General features: G+C 59.1%; 1 protein-coding gene across 1 annotated transcript in view; it reads left to right on the top strand.

The window, feature by feature from the left end:
* MYO15B (myosin XVB) overlaps window positions 1-17,766 on the top strand; it is a 32,710-nt gene that overhangs the window by 11,116 nt on the left and 3,828 nt on the right. Inside the window, 38 exon segments of the mRNA XM_057713870.1 lie at window positions 1,242-1,319; window positions 1,509-1,624; window positions 1,713-1,758; window positions 1,907-2,031; window positions 2,735-2,852; window positions 3,088-3,251; window positions 6,249-6,342; window positions 7,014-7,070; window positions 7,387-7,444; window positions 7,624-7,754; window positions 8,436-8,531; window positions 8,636-8,871; window positions 8,956-9,134; window positions 9,350-9,422; window positions 9,901-10,062; window positions 10,263-10,363; window positions 10,454-10,530; window positions 10,656-10,740; window positions 10,939-11,037; window positions 11,186-11,295; window positions 11,392-11,588; window positions 11,791-11,870; window positions 12,041-12,145; window positions 12,229-12,466; window positions 12,555-12,645; window positions 12,760-12,967; window positions 13,416-13,528; window positions 13,755-13,814; window positions 14,366-14,441; window positions 14,573-14,691; window positions 14,884-15,002; window positions 15,072-15,213; window positions 15,447-15,558; window positions 15,669-15,823; window positions 16,212-16,357; window positions 16,524-16,587; window positions 16,679-16,751; window positions 17,132-17,208. Coding sequence (XP_057569853.1) covers window positions 1,242-1,319; window positions 1,509-1,624; window positions 1,713-1,758; window positions 1,907-2,031; window positions 2,735-2,852; window positions 3,088-3,251; window positions 6,249-6,342; window positions 7,014-7,070; window positions 7,387-7,444; window positions 7,624-7,754; window positions 8,436-8,531; window positions 8,636-8,871; window positions 8,956-9,134; window positions 9,350-9,422; window positions 9,901-10,062; window positions 10,263-10,363; window positions 10,454-10,530; window positions 10,656-10,740; window positions 10,939-11,037; window positions 11,186-11,295; window positions 11,392-11,588; window positions 11,791-11,870; window positions 12,041-12,145; window positions 12,229-12,466; window positions 12,555-12,645; window positions 12,760-12,967; window positions 13,416-13,528; window positions 13,755-13,814; window positions 14,366-14,441; window positions 14,573-14,691; window positions 14,884-15,002; window positions 15,072-15,213; window positions 15,447-15,558; window positions 15,669-15,823; window positions 16,212-16,357; window positions 16,524-16,587; window positions 16,679-16,751; window positions 17,132-17,208 — 4,380 coding nt within the window.

Raw genomic sequence — 17,766 nt, 5'->3', positions numbered from 1 at the left:
CTCTATTTTCAGTTCTTTGGGGTATCTACCTAGGAGTAGGTTTGCTGGGTCATATGGTAATTCTATGTTTACCTTTTTTGAGGAGCCACCGAACTATTCCTCAGTGGTCCCACCAGCAATTTATAGGGGTTCAAGTTTTTCTACATCCTTGCAAATATTTACTTTTCATTTTTTAAAATTATACTCACCCTAGTGGGTGTGAAGTGGTACCTCGTTGTGGTTTTGATTTGCATTTCTCTAACGACTAATAACGTTGAGCATCTTTTCATGTATTTCTTAGCCATTTGTGTATCTTCCTTGGAGAAATACCTATTCAAGTCCTTTGCCCATTTTTTTAAAATAAATTTATTTATTTATTTATTTATTTATTTATTTATTTTATTGGCTGTGTTGGGTCTCTGTTGCTGCACACGGGCTTTCTCTAGTTGCGGTGAGTAGGGGCTACTCTTCATTGTGGTGCGTGGGCTTCTCATTGCGGTGACCTCTCTTGTTGCAGAGCAGGGGCTCTAGGTGCATGGGCTTCAGTAGTTGCGGCACATGGGCTCAGTAGTTGTGGCTCACGGGCTCTAGAGCGCAGGCTCAATAGTTGTGGCTCACGGGCTTAGTTGCTCCGCGGCATGTGGTACCTTCCTGGGGCAGGGATCGAACCCATGTCCCCTGCATTGGCAGGTGGATTCTTACCCACTGCACCACCTAGGAAGCCCCCCTTTGCCCATTTTTGAATTATTTCTTACCTTGTTGAGTTGCAGGAGTTCTTTACATAATCTGGATATTAATCCCTTATCTCATATGTGATATTTTCTCCCATTTTGTGGGCTGTCTTTTCACTCTCTTCATACTGTATTTTGATGCACAGAAGTTTTTCATTTTATGAAGTCTAGTTTATTTTTCCTTCATTGCCTTTGCTTTTAGTGTCACATTCAGGAGATCATTGCCAAGTCCAATGTCATGAAGCTTTCTCCCTTTTTCTTGTAAGAGTTTTATAGTTTCAGGTCTTACATTTAGGTCTTTGATCCATTCATTTTGAGTTAATTTTGGTACCTGGTGTGCGATAAGAGTCCAACTTCAAAGGTGGCCTTTAAAAAAATTTTTTTTATTGAAATATAGTTGATTTACGATGTTGTGTTAACTGTGGCCTTTAACTCCGAGGGGAGAGGCTGGATTATTTGACAAAGGAACTGGCTTCCATACCCAGCCTTCTCTCCTTGGCTCTCCTCCCCTCCTCACATTATCTCTTGCAGGTTCACAAGTTTCTAAGCAGAAACCGGGATCATCTTGACCGTGCTGTTGTGGAAATGCTTGCCCAGAGCCAGCTCCAGGTGCCCCTGCTGGCCCTCCTGTCCCCTCATTCTGCCCTCCTCACCCAGTCTTACCCAAGGGGCTTGTCTTCAAGCCCCTGACACCTTGAACCTTTGGCCGGCCCACCCTGGCTCCCTGGGGTTGGGGTGGGTGGGGGGGCAGGCTGGACAGGCCCAGGTGAGCTGGCTCGGCCCCCTCTCACCCCACAGCTGGTGGGCAGCCTGTTCCAGGAAGCAGAGCCTGAGTCTGGGGAAGGACCAGGCAAACCCACGCTGGCCTCTCGCTTCCAGCGTTCCCTGGGGGACCTCCTAGCCCAGCTGGGCAGGTGAGAAGAGCGCCCCCCACACCCGACCCTAGGGTGTTTGAATGGGAGGGCCCCTCTGCTCAAGTGACCCCCCACTTCCACCCACCAGGAGCCATGTCTATTTCATCCAGTGCCTCAACCCCAACCCGGGAAAGGTGAGCTCTCCCAGCACCTGGCCTCAGAGCCCTCCCACCCCCACCCTGCCCTTCTCAGCCCCCCTCGCCCCTCCTCTGCCCTGCCCCACATTCCCCACAGCTTTGAGACCCTTGACTCAGCTCTCCGTGGCTCTGCCCATGGCCACAGTTTCCGGGCCTCTTTGATGTGGGTCACGTGGCAGAGCAACTGCGCCAGGCAGGCATCCTGGAGGCCGTGTATACCCGCAGCGCCAACTTCCCCGTTCGTGTGCCCTTCCAGGCCTTCCTGGCCAGGTAGGGACCCAGGATGGGGGCACCCAGGGGTACAAGCATCTCAGGGCCGGGACTCACTGGGAAGGCCTGGAGTGGCCCTGGAGTGGCTGGCAGACCTGGGGCTTCTTCGGGGAAGAGGGACCTACTTTCCCAGGGACTCTGGGCCTGATGTCCAACCCTCCCTCCTTCCATTCTCTCTGTCTCACCTCCTCTCCCTCCATCCCTGTCCCCTTTCACTGTTCATTTCCCTTGCACCTCTCCACGCCTCTGTGCACTCACCCGCCCCTCCTCCTCTCAGCAAAAACTCTCCTGGGTGCCTGGCACACGGTGGGTGCTTTCCAAATCATTGCTGAACAACTTACAGACTGAATCGACCCTGAGGGGCTCAGGTGTTTCAAATGAGTGTAGAGGGACGTCCTCTCTGTGCTTGTTCTTTTCATTTTGTATTTATTTTATTTTTTTTATTCTTGTCTGCGTTGGGTCTTAGTTTCACCATGCGGGATCTTTGTTGTGGCGTGTGGGCTTCTCTCTAGTTGTGGCTCGCAAGCTCAGTAGTTGTGGCACATGGGCTTGTGGCCCCACGGCATGTGGGATCTTAGTCCCCCAATCAGGGATCGAACCTGTGTCCCCTGCACTGAAAGGCAGATTCTTAGGCGGTTCCACTGGACCGCAGGGAGATCCCCGCTGTGCTTGTTCTGACCTTAGTTCTCCATCCTTGGGGTAGGTTCCGGGCCCTGGGGACAGAGGGGCAGGAAGAGCTCTCGGACCGGGAAAGGTGTGGCACCATCCTGAACCAGGCGCTTGGGGCTGAGTCACCCTTCTGTCACCTGGGAGCCACCCAGGTGGGCGGTGTGTATGCACAGGGAGGCAGGCAGGGCTGGGAACGGGGAGGAGCATTCGGGAACCAACTCAGGATCCGGTGGTTCTTCCGGGTGGTGGGGAGATGGAGTGTGGGTGGGTGTCCCGGGCACCCCAGTAGAATCGATTGGCTGGAAGGAAGGAGGCCGCGGCCTGGGGAGAAGGGCAGGGTGGTCCCCAGCTGCCTGGCCTGCCCCCAGCCCAAACCTCTGCCCCCAGGTGCTGCTGCGGGAGCCGGGCTGGCAGCAGCTGGAACAGCACCGGGCCCAGCAGCGCGCCCAGGCCCTGCTCACCCTGCACCGAGGCCTCCGCGCCCGCATCTCCCGCCAGCGCCTCCGCCTCCTGCCATGGATGCAGGCTCGCGCGCGTGGGCTCCAGGCCAGGTGGGCAGGGTGGCGTGAGACTGTAGGCCTCCTCACGGTGGCGGTGGCGGGGCGGGGTCGGGGAGACGCAGGGCCTTGAGGCAAGTCTGCCTGCCTCCCATCAGCACCGGACTCTCCTTTCCGGCATCCCTACTCATGCCGTCTCTGCTTGGATACCCCCAGCCACGAGAAGCTCCTTATCGGTTGAGGCCACTCAACCCTGCAGTCTTGATTCCTGACTGTTCTTTTTTCTAGTCTGTTCTCCACTCTGCAGCAAGAATGCTCTATTTTATTTTATTTTAATTTTTTAAATGTATTGGCTGTGTTGTGAATCAGGTTGTGTGAGGCCCTGCCTGCTTCTCCAGCCTCGATTTAGGCCAGACTTTTACACACCAGGCTCTTTGGGCTTCTTGGTCCTATGATGCTCCCCTCACCCTTCTCACCTCATTAGCTCCGCCCCCACTCACCCTTCACTGCCCATCTTCACTCATCCATCCAACAGCTATCGGTTGACCATCGTCTCCATCTACCCTGGACTAGATGCTGGCAACACCTGGCAACAGGGATGAAGGCAGAGGTGGTGCCTCCCAGGCTAGCTGGGGAGTCAGATGCAGACAGTAAACCAGCTGCCAGTCACCCCAAAGGGGATTATTTAAGGACTGAGAACAAAATGAAGGCAGTGCCGTGACACCAGGGACGCCTCCGGAGAGGGGCCCCGTCACCACTCTATGTTTCCAAAACATTTTCATCGCCAGCAGGAACTCTGTGCCCATTCGACAATGATGCCTCCCTCTGCCTTCCCTCCAGCCCCTAGTAACCTCTAGTATACTTTCCGTTTCCGTGAATTTGCCTATTCTACATATGTCATATGTCATCTAAGTTGACTCCTACAATATTTCCTTTTACGTCTGGCTTAGCGCACTAAGCACAGTGTCTTCAGGGTGCGTCCCTGTTGCAATGTGTCAGAACTTCGTATCTTTTTTATGGCTGAACGTTGTTCCATCGTGTGGATGGACCACATTTTGTTTATGCATTTATACGTCAGTGGGCATGTGTGTTGTTTCTACCTTTTGGCTTATTGTGAATCAGGCTGCTATGAACACGAGCATTGCAAGTGACAGTTCAAGTCTCTGCTTTCAGTTCTTTTGGGGCTTTACCTCGGAGTGGAATTCTGGGGTAATTCTGTCTTCACCTTTTTGAGGAATCGCCAAACTGTTTTCCACAGCAGCTGCACCATTTTATATTCCCACCAGCAATGTGTGAAGGTTCCAGTTTCTCTACATCCTTGCCAATGCTCGTTATTTTCCGCTTTTTAAATTTTAGTCCTCCTAGTGGGTGGGAAGTGGTATTTCATTGTTTTTTTTTCAAAAATTTTTAAGATTTTATTTTATTTATTTGTTGGCTGCATTGTGTCTTCGTTGTTGCGCACAGGCTTTCTCTAGTTGTGGCGAGCAGGGGCTACTCTTTGTTGCAGTGCGCAGGCTTCTCATTGAGGTGGCTTCTCTTGTTGCAGAGCACAGGCTTTAGGTGCGCAGACTTCAGTAGTTGCAGCACATGGGCTCAGTAGCTGTGGCTCGCAAGCTCCAGAGCACAGGCTCAGTAGTTGTGGCACACAGGCTTAGTTGCTCCGCGGCACGTGGGATCTTCCTGGACCAGGGATCAAACCCATGTCCCTTGCATTGGCAGGCGGATTCTTAACCATTGCGCCACCAGGGAAGTCCCTTCATTGTGGTTTTGATTTGCATTTCTCTAATGACTAATGATGTTGAGCATCTTTTCATGTACTTCTTGGCCATTTGTATATCTCTTTGGAGAAATGTCTATTCGAGTCCTCTGCCTGCTTTTTGAGTTTTTTATTTTTCTCACTGCATTGTAGGAGTTCTTTGTATATTCTGGATATTAAACCCTTATCAAATATGTGATTTGCAAGTAGTCTCCCATTCCGTAGGTTGTCTTTGCATTCTCTTGATGGTGTCCTTTGATGTACAAAAGCTGTAGGTTTATTTATTTTTTTATTGAAGTATAGTGATTTACCATGTTTCAGATGTGCAGCAAAGTGATTCAGTTACAAATGTATACATACATATGTATATATACTTTTCTAGATCCTTTTCCATTATAGGTAATTACAAGGTATTGAATATAGTCCTCTGTGCTAAACAGTAGATCCTTGTTTATTTTATGTCTAGTAGTGTGTATAGATTTATTTTTAAATATTTATTGTGCTCAGGGCTCTTTCATTGAGGAGTCTGGTCTTTCTTATACCTGGAAAATTCTCAAAGATATTGTCTCTTCTGGGATCTCCTATTAGACTTACAGTGATGTTAGCTTTTCATTTTTAGAAGTTCTGCTTCTTAAATAATAATATGCCAGGCACTATTCCCAACACGCCTTTTAATTCATTTCATCTTATTTCGGGGCAGGCATTATAATAATTCTCATTTTAGAGATGATGAAAATAAAACACAGGGAGGTAAAGCAGGGAATTCCCTGGCAGGTCCAGTGGGCACTTTCACTGCCGGGGCCCAGGTTCAATCCCTGGTCGGGAAACTAAGATCCCACAAGCCACGTGGTGCAACCAAAACAAACAAACAAACAAATAAACCAGAGAGGTAAAGTAACTAATCCAAGATCTCAGTGACTAAACAGTAGGGGAAAAACCCAGGTGGTCGGCTCCAGAGTCTCAGATCTTTTTTATTTTTTAATTTTTTAATTTTTTATTTTTATTGGCGTATAATCGCTTTACAATGTTGTATTAATTTCTGCTTTACAATAAAGTGAATCAGCTATATGTATACATACATCTCCTCCCTCTTGGACCTCCCTTCTACCCCCCAGGCACAACAGCATCTCAGTTTAGCTGCTCTTCTTTCAAAGTGTCCCGGCCTTTCCCTTTTGCTTCCATTAGGTAGCCAGGGGCTTCACTGGGGTCCGATTTTACATTCATGTCTTAGCTTGGAGGATTCAAGGATTGGGTGTCAGTTTGGACTCCTCACCAACCCCCTTCCCGGCCTCCAGGAAGCGGTACCTTCGGCGACGGACGGCTCTGGGGCAGCTGAACACCATCCTGCTGGTGGCCCGGCCCCTGCTCTGGAGACGGCAGAGACAGCAGGTGAAGCATATGGATGGGGTGCTGCCTGGGGCTGCTCGGGGGAGAAGCCAGGCAGCCTTGCTGGCCAAGTTGGCCAAATCCGACAGTGTCCACCCTCTAAGCCCAGCTGCACAAGGACAGAGGCCTCAGAGACCATTGGTGGTGGAGTGCCTCTCATTCCCCTCTGCCTGGCCAGGGTAGCCTGGAGCCTCCAGGAGGTCGCTGCCTTCCTTCACGCCTGCCTACTGCCAGGGCCTGACTCTCCCCTGCCAGTTGGGGGTGCCTCCCAACCCCTCCAGGCCTCCTTGGGCTACTCCCCTCTCTTGCCCGATGACTCCAATCTGAGGGCCATAAAGCAGCTCAAAGGTCAATGCCCACATACTGCCCCCCCCCCCCCGGCCTCTCCCTGGCTGGACTTTGTCCCCTGGGACCATTCCTTTCCTTCTTCCTGCCCTTTTCCCGGTGCCCTGGCAGACGGGCAGTGACACCCACAGAGCTTAGGCTGGTGAGGGCTCTGGAGGGCTGGGGGGTAGACGGTTGGCCTCCTGGGTCTGCACCTGTTCCTCTGCTGGTGTCAGGGCCTCCTGGGAGGAGGAGGGGGCAGCTGAACTGCTGAGCAGGGGAGGAGCCTCTAGGGAGCTCGTGGTGACCCCTCACGGGGGCGTTTTCTCCTCCCGCATCTCCCCCAACAGCTTGGGCATCCGCACAGTTGGCACAGCGTCAGGGCCTCCAAGAAGGTGCCAAGCATGGTAGGTGGCCTGGAAGCTGGAGGGTGTGTGCTGGGTTGTGAGCCTGCCAAACCTGGCCTGGCTCGAGGGGGAGCGTGGGGTCCCAGGGGTGCGAGATGGGTCCGGCCCCTCAGGTCCATCTGTCGAGCCCCCAAGAAGAGGCCTGGGGTGCCCTTGGTTTCCCTCTGAGGGCTCTGGAGGCCCTATTTGTTTGCGTGTCCAGGACTAGAATTCTTGGTCTTTGGAGGGGAAGCTTGTAGCCCAGGGGAGAGGAGGGCCCCTGGGTACCTATGCCCCCCCCCCCCTTAGCTCCTGGTCAATTGCTCCTCTCCACCAGGAGCTGGGGTGCTTGGAGATCCCGGCTGAGCTGGCTGTCATGCTGAAGACAGCAGAGGGTGAGTCCTGATGGGCGTCACTCTTGCCCTGACCCCCTCCTGCACAGCGGATCTGTCCCTGTGGTCCCTCCCCCTGATGCTCTGGGTCCCCCCTCTGCACTGGAGCTGGACGCTGCTGCTGGGAGGTGGAAGCAGCACCAGAGCCAGGCGCCTCACCTGGGCGTCTCTGGGCTGCCTAGGCCATCAGCACACCCTGGCTGAGAGCATCACTGAGGCCGTGCCCCCGGAAGTTCCCGCACAGCCCCACTTGACCCTCCCGCCCGACATCGACAGGTTCCCTTTCTCCAGCTTCATCGCCATCGACTTTCAGGTGGGCCCCGAGGCCTCAGCCCTTCCTGGCTGATGGCCACATTTCCCCAGACGTGAGGCAGAAGCTGCGTCTCTCCTTTCTCCAGCCCGCTCCTCCCTCTCCTGTTGTGGAGGCTGTGGGCGCAACTGCCTTGCTCGGAAAATCCAAAATCCGTTGAACCTAAACATCTCGCTCTTTTGTTACTTATCGGCAATGCCACACCTTTGTTACACCTGCGGCGTTGTCCTGCCATGAAAGCATGTTTACTGACAAGGCAGAGTGTCCAGGCTACAGTGCTGGAAACAAAAGCAGGATTCAAAACTGCATGTAGGGTATGATCCAATTCTGTAAACAGCAACCACCACGGGGCGGGTGGGGAGATGACGTGTGTACCTACACGTAGGAAGTAAGACTGAAAAGAAAGAGGTGAAAATGCTTACTGTGGTTTTGTCCAGCAGTGGAATGTTAACGTGGCTTTTAGTCTTCATACTTTTCCGTGTTTTCTGAGTTTTCTGCACGCATGGGCTTTCGTTTTCTAATCAGAAAGAGCAGTGGAGAAGTATTTTTAAGATGGTTTGCCTCGCCAGCCCCTCTTCCTCTCGCAGGGCACGTGCTCCCATGGGGGTCCCCCCGGGGCTGTGTCCAGCAGGTCAGCACAGACCAGCCCCTGCTCAGGCGCCGTGTCACCCTCCTTCCTTGCAGGAGCCATCCCTGCCCCGCCCTGGGCAGCTGCTGACTAAGCCCCTGACCCGGCTGGACGGTGAGAACCCTCAGCACGCCCTGGACATCAATAAGGTGGTGAGCGACCCGCTGGGGAGGGCGCAGGGTGGGCCCATGCGAGGGGTGCTGGCCAGGCACAGGGAGCCCCGCACATCCTGCCTCGCCTCGCTTTGTGTCTGCAGCTGCTGCGGCTCCTGGGGGACGGGTCCCTGGCCTCCTGGCAGGAGCAGACCATGGGCCGGTACCTGGCGCGGCAGGGGCAGCGGCAGCCGGGGCTGCGCAACGAGCTCTTCAGCCAGCTGGTGGCCCAGGTCTGGCACAACCCGGACGAGCAGCAGAGCCAGCGTGGCTGGGCCCTCATGGCCGTCCTGCTCAGCGCCTTCCCCTCCATGTCCACCCTGCAGAAGCCGCTGCTCAAGTAAGGGGCCCGGCGGACGGGGGCCCCGTGGGTGGGGTCAGCGGGCCAGTCCGCACCCACAGCAGCCCTGTGCTGTGCCCGCAGATTTGTGTCCGACCAGGCCCCCAGGGGCATGGCAGCGCTGTGCCAGCACAAGCTGCTGGGGGCCCTGGAGCAGACGCAGCTGGCCCCTGGGTCCGCACGGGCCCACCCCCCCACCCAGCTCGAGTGGACGGCCGGGTGGCGGCGGGGCCGCATGGCACTGGACGTCTTCACCTTCAGCGGTGATGCTCACCTCCTGCTCAGGCCTCCCCAGCCCGGCACCCTCGCCCTCCCAGCACCCTCGCCCTCCCGAGACCCCCTTCCCGCCTCAGCCCTCCCGATGTGACCCTGACCTCCCTGCTGCCCTGCTTTTGGAACCCCCACGGGACAGAAGCCCCTTCCCATCAGGGTGGACCCTGCTGTCCCTCATGCGGGCCCCCACCCCTCATCCCTGCAGAGGAGTGCTACTCGGCCGAGGTGGAGTCCTGGACCACAGGGGAGCAATTCGCCGGGTGGATTCTGCAGAGCAGGTGTGGGGGGCCTGGGATGGGGGCGTGTGGCCAACACTGGCCACTGTCCCGTCCTCCTCCTGTGTCCTCCTCATCCTCCCGGCCCGCTCTCCCGCCAGGCACCTCCTGCAGCTGCTCCTGCAGGCCCAAGGCCAAGGCCTGCTCCCCAAGGGGCAGGGCGGGGGCGAGGTGTGGGGGCAGGTGGGCAGGGTGCAGAGAGTAGATTCAAGATGGACAGCAAGTAGAGAGGATGCTTAATAGATCTGGTCCAGGTTCTTATCAAATCAATGAATTTGAATAAGTGCATCAGAGCCGATGTAGCAGTAGAGGGCTGTGAGCTGGAGATACAGGAGAGCTCTCTGAGGGAAAGCGGGTCCTCAGCCAGGTTACTGTCCCCTTCCACACCCCTCCCCCCCAGCCCACCCTCAGGTCCTCGCCCCTTTCAGACGGTCATCTGCCTGGCTGACCACCCTCTACTACACACCCTTGTCTCACCCAGAGGCCTGGATCCGCCCCCGCGTGGCTGGTCTGTGTCACTGCACTCCAAGGACTCCTGGCAGGACCTGGCTGGCTGCGACTTTGTGCTGGACCTGATCGGACAGACCGAGGACCTGGGGGACCCAGCTGGTCCCCACAGCTACCCCATCGCCCCCCGTGGCTTGTAGGTGTTGCCCACAGCACCCCTGGCCTGCTCCTGTCCCTGTCCTGTCGTAGGTGACCCCCACAGCCACCCTATCGTGCCCTGGGGTTCTCAGGTGCTGCCGCAGGCCCAGCCCACCCCCCCAGCTTCCTCCCACCCCATGGGGACGACCCCCCACCCAGCCACGGCACCTCCTTAGCTGGGCCCACTGTCTCCTGCAGAGCCGAGGACATCCCCCCGGCCCCTGGCATCCAGGCCCCCGCACTGCCACCAGGTCCCCCTCCAGGTCCAGCCCCAACCCTGCCCAGCAGGAGTCGCACAGGTAAGGCTCGGAGTGGGCACACTGAGGGTGGCCAAGTGCTGGGCCTGGGGGTGCAGGAAGCCCCAGGCAAGTGACACTAAGCCTCCCCAGGTGAGTCCCGGACCTCGGGGAGTCTGGATGGCTTCCTGGACCACCTCTTCGAGCCAGTCCTCTCCCCGGGCCTCAGCGTGAGTGTTCTGCACACAGACTCCACCTCACCCCTGCCCCGACCCCACTGGGGCCTCTGCTGCCACTTCCATACCTCCTAGGGCTCTAGCTCTGACCTTGTGACCTGTGACCTTCGTCCCTTCAGGAGCTGGAGCAAGGCAGGGCTCTGAGTAGCCGCATGAAGGGAGGGGGTGCCATGGGGCCCATGCAGCAAGGCAGCTACCCCATGGGTGAGTACGGGGCTGAGCACCTCTCCAGGGTCTCCCTGCCCAGCAACACGGGCAAGCGTGGCCTGGGGTCCCACGCGGCTGTGATCAGAGCTCCAGCCAGCACCCTAGTGGCCCATAGTCTCCTCTTTGCCTGGGGCTGGAGGGAGGCTTCTTTGGGGCCCAGGTAGGGACCGACCTGGGCGGGCCCTGTTCCCTCAGTGTACCCAGGGATGATGCAGATGCCCGGGTACCAGCCAGCCATGATGCCTGCACCTATGCCTGTGGTGCCAGCAGTGGGCGCGGTCCCCGCCATGCCAGGTAAGGCTGGACTGTAACCACCGGGGTCCCTTCTCAGGCAGGGACTGGAGGAGGGAGGGTCCTGCCCGGGGCCTAGAGGGCACAGGGGGCAGAGGGCGGGGAGCTCCCTGCGGCACTCGCCTGCCCTGACTGCCTGCCCTACTTGCAGCCATGGTGGTGCCGCCCCAGCCCCAGCCCCAGCCCCTGCTTCCCAGTGTGGACGCGAGGCAGCTGGCGGTCCAGCAACAGAACTTCATCAACCAGCAGGCGCTGATCCTGGTGAGGACGGGCGGGTCCCACAGCTTGCCTAGTGGGTGCAGGTGTGGGGCGAGGCTAGGCCAGCTCTTACCTAGCGCACTGCTCCTCCCCCGTCAGGCCCAGCAGATGACCACGCAGGCCATGACCTTGTCCCTGGAGCAGCAGGCAAAGCAGCTCCAGAGCCAGCATCAGGCCCAGGCCCCTGGAGCTGCCTCCCTGACCCCACCCCCAGCCATCACCCCCAGGCTCAAGAAGACACCCACCCCCCAGAAGGAGCCAGAGCGTGACCTGGAATTGGTAGGTGCCTGCCTAAGGATGGGGAGCTGAGGCCTGGAAAATGGTGGGGCCTGGGATGGGGCAGCAAGCTCCAAGGCTGCAGAAGTGGGAGACATGGGGTGGGGGGCGCAGATATAGAAAGATGCTGCCAGGCCCAGCCCTGTGGATCCCAGTGGGTTTGCAATGTGAGTGACAGCTTGGCTGGCAGGGCTGCTCCTTCTCTTCCCCTTTCTGCCAGCAGGAGACCTCACCCGAGGCTGAAGACAGGCCCCCACAGCCCAAGAGCTTCCAGCAGAAACGGGACTATTTCCAGAAGTTGGGTGAGGGCCCTTGGGGTGGCGACCACACACAGAAACTCAGCCACTGCCCCAGACTGGCCGGGAGATGGCGGGGTGCACTCCAGTCCTCCAGGTCCCTGTGGCCTGGCTAGGTGCCCAGATGGGCGGGCCAGGTGGGGGATAATAGACAGGGCCGTCTGGGGCATTTACAGGGCAGCAGCAGATCAAGGTGAAGACGATGAAGCCTCCAGCCAAGGTGAAGATCCCCCAGGGGGAGGAAGAGGAGGATGAGCCAGAAGAGGAGGAACAGAGAGCAGGTGGTGGGGAGAAGGGGGAGAAGGGGGAGGGCCTGGCCCTGTGGTTCTGCACAGGGTCTCATGTCTTTCCTCTCCCTGGTCAGTGCCATCACCTCCTCCTTCCCTGGAAGTGAAGAAGCCACTGACACGAGGTGGGGCCAAAGCTGCACAGGAGGCTGAGGCTGAGCCAGCCACGGAGGCGGGGCCAGCCCAGGGCAGAGCCATGGTGCATAGCTCAGTCCCTGGACCCCAGCGGGCAGAGCCCAGCCGGGAGATCCGCAACATCATCCGCATGTACCAGAGCCGCCCGGGCCCTGTGCCTGTGCCTGTGCAGCCATCCAGGTGTGCCCCGGGGAGGGGGAGGGGCGGCCGGCGCTGCTCCCTTCCCAGAGAGCCACCCTCTGGACTCATGACCTCTTCCTTCTCTCAGGAAGCTCTCCCAAAATTTCCTGAAGAAAAACAACCCTAAGGATGAGGCTCTGGCTAAGCTGGGGATCGATGGTGCCTCCTCGTCCCCTTCGGTGAGGTCTCGTCCTGTCCAGGGTGTGGCTGCTCTGCTCCGGAGTCCCCCTGAGGCTCCTTGGGTAAACCTGGCCGCTAGTCACAGCCTGTGTGTGTCCTCTGTGCCTCCCCAGATGCTGCCCCCCAGCCCAGGGAAGGGCCCCCCACCAGCTGTGGCTGCTCGACCCAAGGCCCGACCACGCCTTTTGCCCTGCAACTCCATCAAGGAGAAGCAGGGGCCACTTCAAGAGCTGTTTGGCCAGAACCCACCCACTGCCCAGAAACCCCCACCTCCACCAGCACCCCCACTGCCCCCAGCAACTCCTCCAGCTGAGCCCGGCAGTAAGGAACCCCACATCCCTGTGCAGTGGGCTTTGGGCGGGGTGGGAGCCGGATTCCCAAGGGCCTCTCAGCACTCATGGCCAGGGTCAGCTTCTCAGGCTTCTGGACTTTGGAGCCGTGAGTGAGGAGACCCAGCTTCCGCGTTCCCGCAGGGGGCAGGGCCTGGGCACCCCTGGGGCCTGTCTGGCATGGAGGGACTGTCACACACAGGGCGTTGGCCTCGTCAGGAATTTAGTGGCCCTGCTGACATGGTCCGGGACAGCAGGGAACGTTGGAGGTGGGAGATGGAGGCTGGAGATGGGATGGTGTGTGGGAGGGAGGCGGCAGAGGTGGAGCGAGCTGGGCCATGAGGGGCCTCAGGGAGGTGAGGACCCTCTCTCCCTGTGCCCGCATCATTCTGGCCTGGGCAGCTCCTCACCTGATGCTCTTCGGCCCCTCCATCTGCCAGGCCTTGTGGAGCCCATGGAGGACCACGGGGTCTCCACCCAGCTGCTCGTGCCCTCGGGCAGTGTGTGTTTCTCCTACGCCAGCGCCCCCTGGAGGCTGTTCCTGCGCAAGGAGGTGGGTACGAGGGCGGGCCGCAGCCTGGCCTCTCTGGATGGTGGCCGGGGCGCAGGCGGTGGGGGCGCCAGCCTGGGGCCCCAGCATCTCCCCGCACACAAACTGCTTCCCCATCCCCACCTCCTCAGGCCTGGTTTCCTCCGGGCCCCGGAGGCAGAGGTGGGGCGGAAGAGGGGCTGGCGGGGCGCGTCCCTGCCCACTCACACTCTGCTGTGCCCTCGTGCAGGTGTTCTACCCTCGGGAGAACTTCAGCCATCCTTACGGCCTCAGGCTGCTCTGTGAGCAGGTGAGAGACCAGCCCACCTGGGATATGTACAGACAGACCGCCCCCACCCTGGGCACGAGAACAGCTGCACTTGCGGGGCGCTAGCGTGTTCCAAGCCCTGCCTTCATTTATTTAATCCTCACAACGTCCCTCAGAATTAAGGGCCATTTGGGACTTATAACGAGGATTAAAAATAAAGCGTATACAGCACCCAACACAGGCCCGGCACACAGCAGGTGCTCACTGGTGACTGTCCCTCTGCCATCTCTAGATGGATGCTTGTGTCTTTCCCCCTCATTTCTATAGTAGTTGTCCCTCTCCCCTCCCCCAAGTCCTGTTCCTTCAGGGAAGCTTATCTCAGCTGATGGAGGAGCAGCTCGACTGGTGCAGGCAGCTGGGGAGGCAGGTGGGAGCTCTGGGTGGTCATGGCCTTGGGCTTGAAAGGCCCTCCATCCCTCCCTGTTCCACCCACATGCCCATGGGGTGCTCCAGCTTTTCCGCCACGCGGTGGCTGCTTCTGGGGTGAGCTGTGGCCTCAGGACCTGGTGGTGACCGCCTGGCTTTGCCCCCAGATCCTGAGGGACACCTTCGCTGAGTCCTGCATCCGGATCTCCAAGGATGAGAGGCACAAGATGAAAGACCTGCTGGGTAGGTCCAGGGACCCTGGAGTCAGGGAGCTGGAGTGCTGGGAGTTGGGCCTGCCCAGAGGGAGGGAGCAAACTCTGTGGTCCCCGCTGTGAGGGAGGCTGAGGACAGCCTAGGGCCATTTCTGCCCGCAGGAGACCTGGAGGTGGGCCTGGACTCGCTGGACACAGCTGAGGACAGTGTCAAGAAGCGCATCGTGGTGGCCGCCAGGGACAACTGGGCCAATTATTTCTCCCGCATCTTTCCTGTCTCGGTCAGTGAGGCTGGGGATGGCAGCGCCCCAGGCTGGAGGCCAGCTTGGCCTTCTGCAACAGGATGCGAGCTGGGGGTAGACTGGGCCCCAGTGGAAGGGCAAAGGATAGCACTGGCCTGAGCAGCCCCAGGGTGTCTTGGACAGTGGCAGGGAGCCAGCAGCCTGTCTGTGACCCACCCACCTTCCGGGCAGGGCGAGAGTGGCAGCGACGTGCAGCTGCTGGCTGTGTCCCACCGCGGGCTGAGACTACTCAAGGTGACCCGAGGCCCCACCTTGCACCCTGACCAGCTGAAGACTCTCTGCTCATACAGGTGAGCCTGGGCTGGGGTGTGAGGTGGGCTGGCGAGACGGCCCCCAGCTCATGCCCACCCTCTATGCAGCTTTGCTGAGGTGCTAGGCGTGGAGTGCCTGGCCAGCTCCACCCTGAAGCTGTCGCTGAAGAGTGAACAGCTGGTGCTGCACACGGTCCGGGCGGGAGCCGTCAAGGCTATGGTCGAGCTGTTCCTGAGCGAGCTCAGGAAGGCAAGTGCAGGCCGGCAGGGGGTGGGCCGGGGCCGAACGGGGGCCCTCCACCTCTGCCACATCACACCGTCTGGTTTGGCTGGTCTTGGGGCTGTCAGCCAAGCTCCTTCAAGCTGCCTAGGCTGGGGCTGGCACTTGGGGGCGCTGAGTGGAGAGTGAGGCCAATGGGGCAGCAGGTGGGACGGGCAGGACAGGATCACAAGCAGGCTGGCCGCTCATCCGCCCACTTGCAGGACTCTGGCTATGTCATCGCCCTGCGAAGCTACATCACTGATGACCACAGCCTCCTCAGCTTTCAACGTGGGGACCTCATCAAGCTGTTGCCGGTGGCTACTCTGGAGCCAGGTACCCCAGGGACAGGCAGCGCAGCTGGTGCAGGGCGGGCAGATGAGCAGGAGCCTCCAGTGACAGAGGGGCCAGGCGGGTGAGGTGCTGTCCTTGGATGTGTCTCCCAGGCTGGCAGTTTGGCTCCACCAGGGGCCGTTCCGGACTCTTCCCTGCTGACGTAGTGCAGCCGGCTGCTGCTCCAGACTTTTCCTTCTCGATGGAGTGGAGGAGTGGCCGGCACAAGGGTCAGCTGCAGCGCGGAGAGTGGGGTAGGACGTCTGAGGTGAGGAGGACGGCAGAGGCCGAGGCACGGCCTAACTAGGAGTCGAGGAAGGAGAGGGCCCCTGAGCGGCTGAGGACCACCCCGCCTGGTGGGCAGCGCTTGGTCTGAGGCTGCCTCTCTGCCCGCTCCCGACTTCCTGCCCTGTCTCCCCAGCACGACTGTGAGCTCCCTGTGGGCAGGGGCTGGGTGGTCCTCCTCGCGTGTGGCCCTTGTGGCAGCTAGTTCGGCGCCGCCTGGAAGATGCTCAATAAACGGCTCTTGACTTTCCCGGCTTCTGGTGGTGTGCGCGCCGCGGCTGCTCTGCCTGCTCCTCTGGGTGGGGCTGGGGCGGGGCCCCTGGACAGGCCGGTGGACACTCGGGTGGCACTTGGGCTCCTGTGCTCCTAAGTTCCCCACCCGCCCCTGGAGCCAGGCACACAGTGACAACTCGGCCACCAGCCTGTCCCCCTCTGTGACCTGCGTCACCCTGCCCACGGACTCTGACTACACCATGCAGGAATTCGCCCTGCGCTACTTCCGGAAGCCCGAGACCTTGTGAGTGCCCTGGGCCCACCCCACGCCTGCCCACCCTCACTCTCCCTGAAGTGGGCCTCCCTGCTCTGAGTCACCAGGCCAGGGCTCTCAGCACCCTCTCTACCCAGCCTGGGATGGGGGTGGGAGGGCCAAGCGAGCAGGGCTGTACTCCCCTCCGTCCCCTCAGGCTGGACCAGAGTGGTGGCGATGCTGAGAGGAAGGCCATGGCCAGCCTGGTGCAGTACAGCAAGGTAAGGGGGATGGCGGGGAGGAGTCAGGCCCGCGGAGCTGGCCTCTGGCTCCCAGGGCCCCCAGACTCACAGCCAGCCTCTGTGGCCGCAGGCTCCCATCCAGGCGTCACTCATCAACATCAGTGACGAGGACGTGAACAGGCAGGCTGTGGGAAGCTTCCAGGGTGAGTGGCCACCATGTCTGCAGTGCCTTGGGCCTAGGCGCCTGGTCTCCTTCTCTCCTTGCCTGCCAACTCAGGGAAGCTCACTGGTGGCTCCTGTACCCCTACAGCCCTCACCCGCTTCCACTCGTGCCCAAGGGGTTGTGGGTTGTGTGCAGTCCGGGCTGGAAGGCAGAGGTGGGTCCGGCTCCCTGTGCGCTTGGTGTAGGCCCAGGTACCCACAGAGTCTCTCTGACCCCATCTCATCGGTGACACTGGGGCTGCCGCTCTACCTGGCTCACACGCTTTTTGAGAGCAAGGCATGAGATGGCCCCGCGTAGTGACAGCGTGAGTCAGGGCCAGGCCCCCAGCCCAGCTCACCCTGCTTCTCATCCTGCCCGCAGCTCTGATGCAGTTTATGGGTGACCAGTCCAAGCCCCGGGGCAAGAACGACCTGGATCTCCTCTATGGGCTGCTGAAGGTACGCAAGAGCTGTGTGTGCTCGAAGCTGCGGGGAGTCAGGGACCCCTGAGGGCCCTTCCTGTCCTCCTGCCTGGGCCTCCATGGGATCCCCTGTCCCTCGGTCAGTATACATTCAAATCATCCAAAAATATTTATTGAGCAGCTATTACATGCTGGGGGCAGGGCAGTGATCCAAGCCGGCCAAGTCCCCACAGAGCTTACGACCTAGTTAGAGGAGATAGTCAACCATGATGTAATGTGTCCGGGGCAAAGAGTGCCGCGGAGGGTGATAAAGCAGGGGAGGGGCTGCTGCAGTGCAGAAGGCTTGGTGACAGGGTGACCCCAAAGCAGAGGTCTGAAAGAGGCCAGAGAGGGAGGCATGTGCACGTGGGGCAGCGCGTGCGGCAGAGGAAGGGGCGGGATGACAGTCCTGATGAGAGGCCGAGCCTCGGCACCAGCAGGGCCGCTGTGGCTGGAGCCCAGCGAGCGAGGGGAGAGTGGAGGGTGAGAACCAAGAGGGACCGTGGATCCAGGTCACAGCAGGCCTCTAGTCCACTGTCAGGACTTGGATTTTTCA

Source organism: Hippopotamus amphibius, chromosome 17 (genome assembly GCF_030028045.1).
Source record: "Hippopotamus amphibius kiboko isolate mHipAmp2 chromosome 17, mHipAmp2.hap2, whole genome shotgun sequence".
In the NCBI taxonomy this organism is placed as follows: domain Eukaryota; kingdom Metazoa; phylum Chordata; class Mammalia; order Artiodactyla; family Hippopotamidae; genus Hippopotamus; species Hippopotamus amphibius.
The sequence above is the reverse complement of the archived record's forward strand: the minus strand, read 5'-3'. Positions and strand labels throughout refer to the sequence as shown.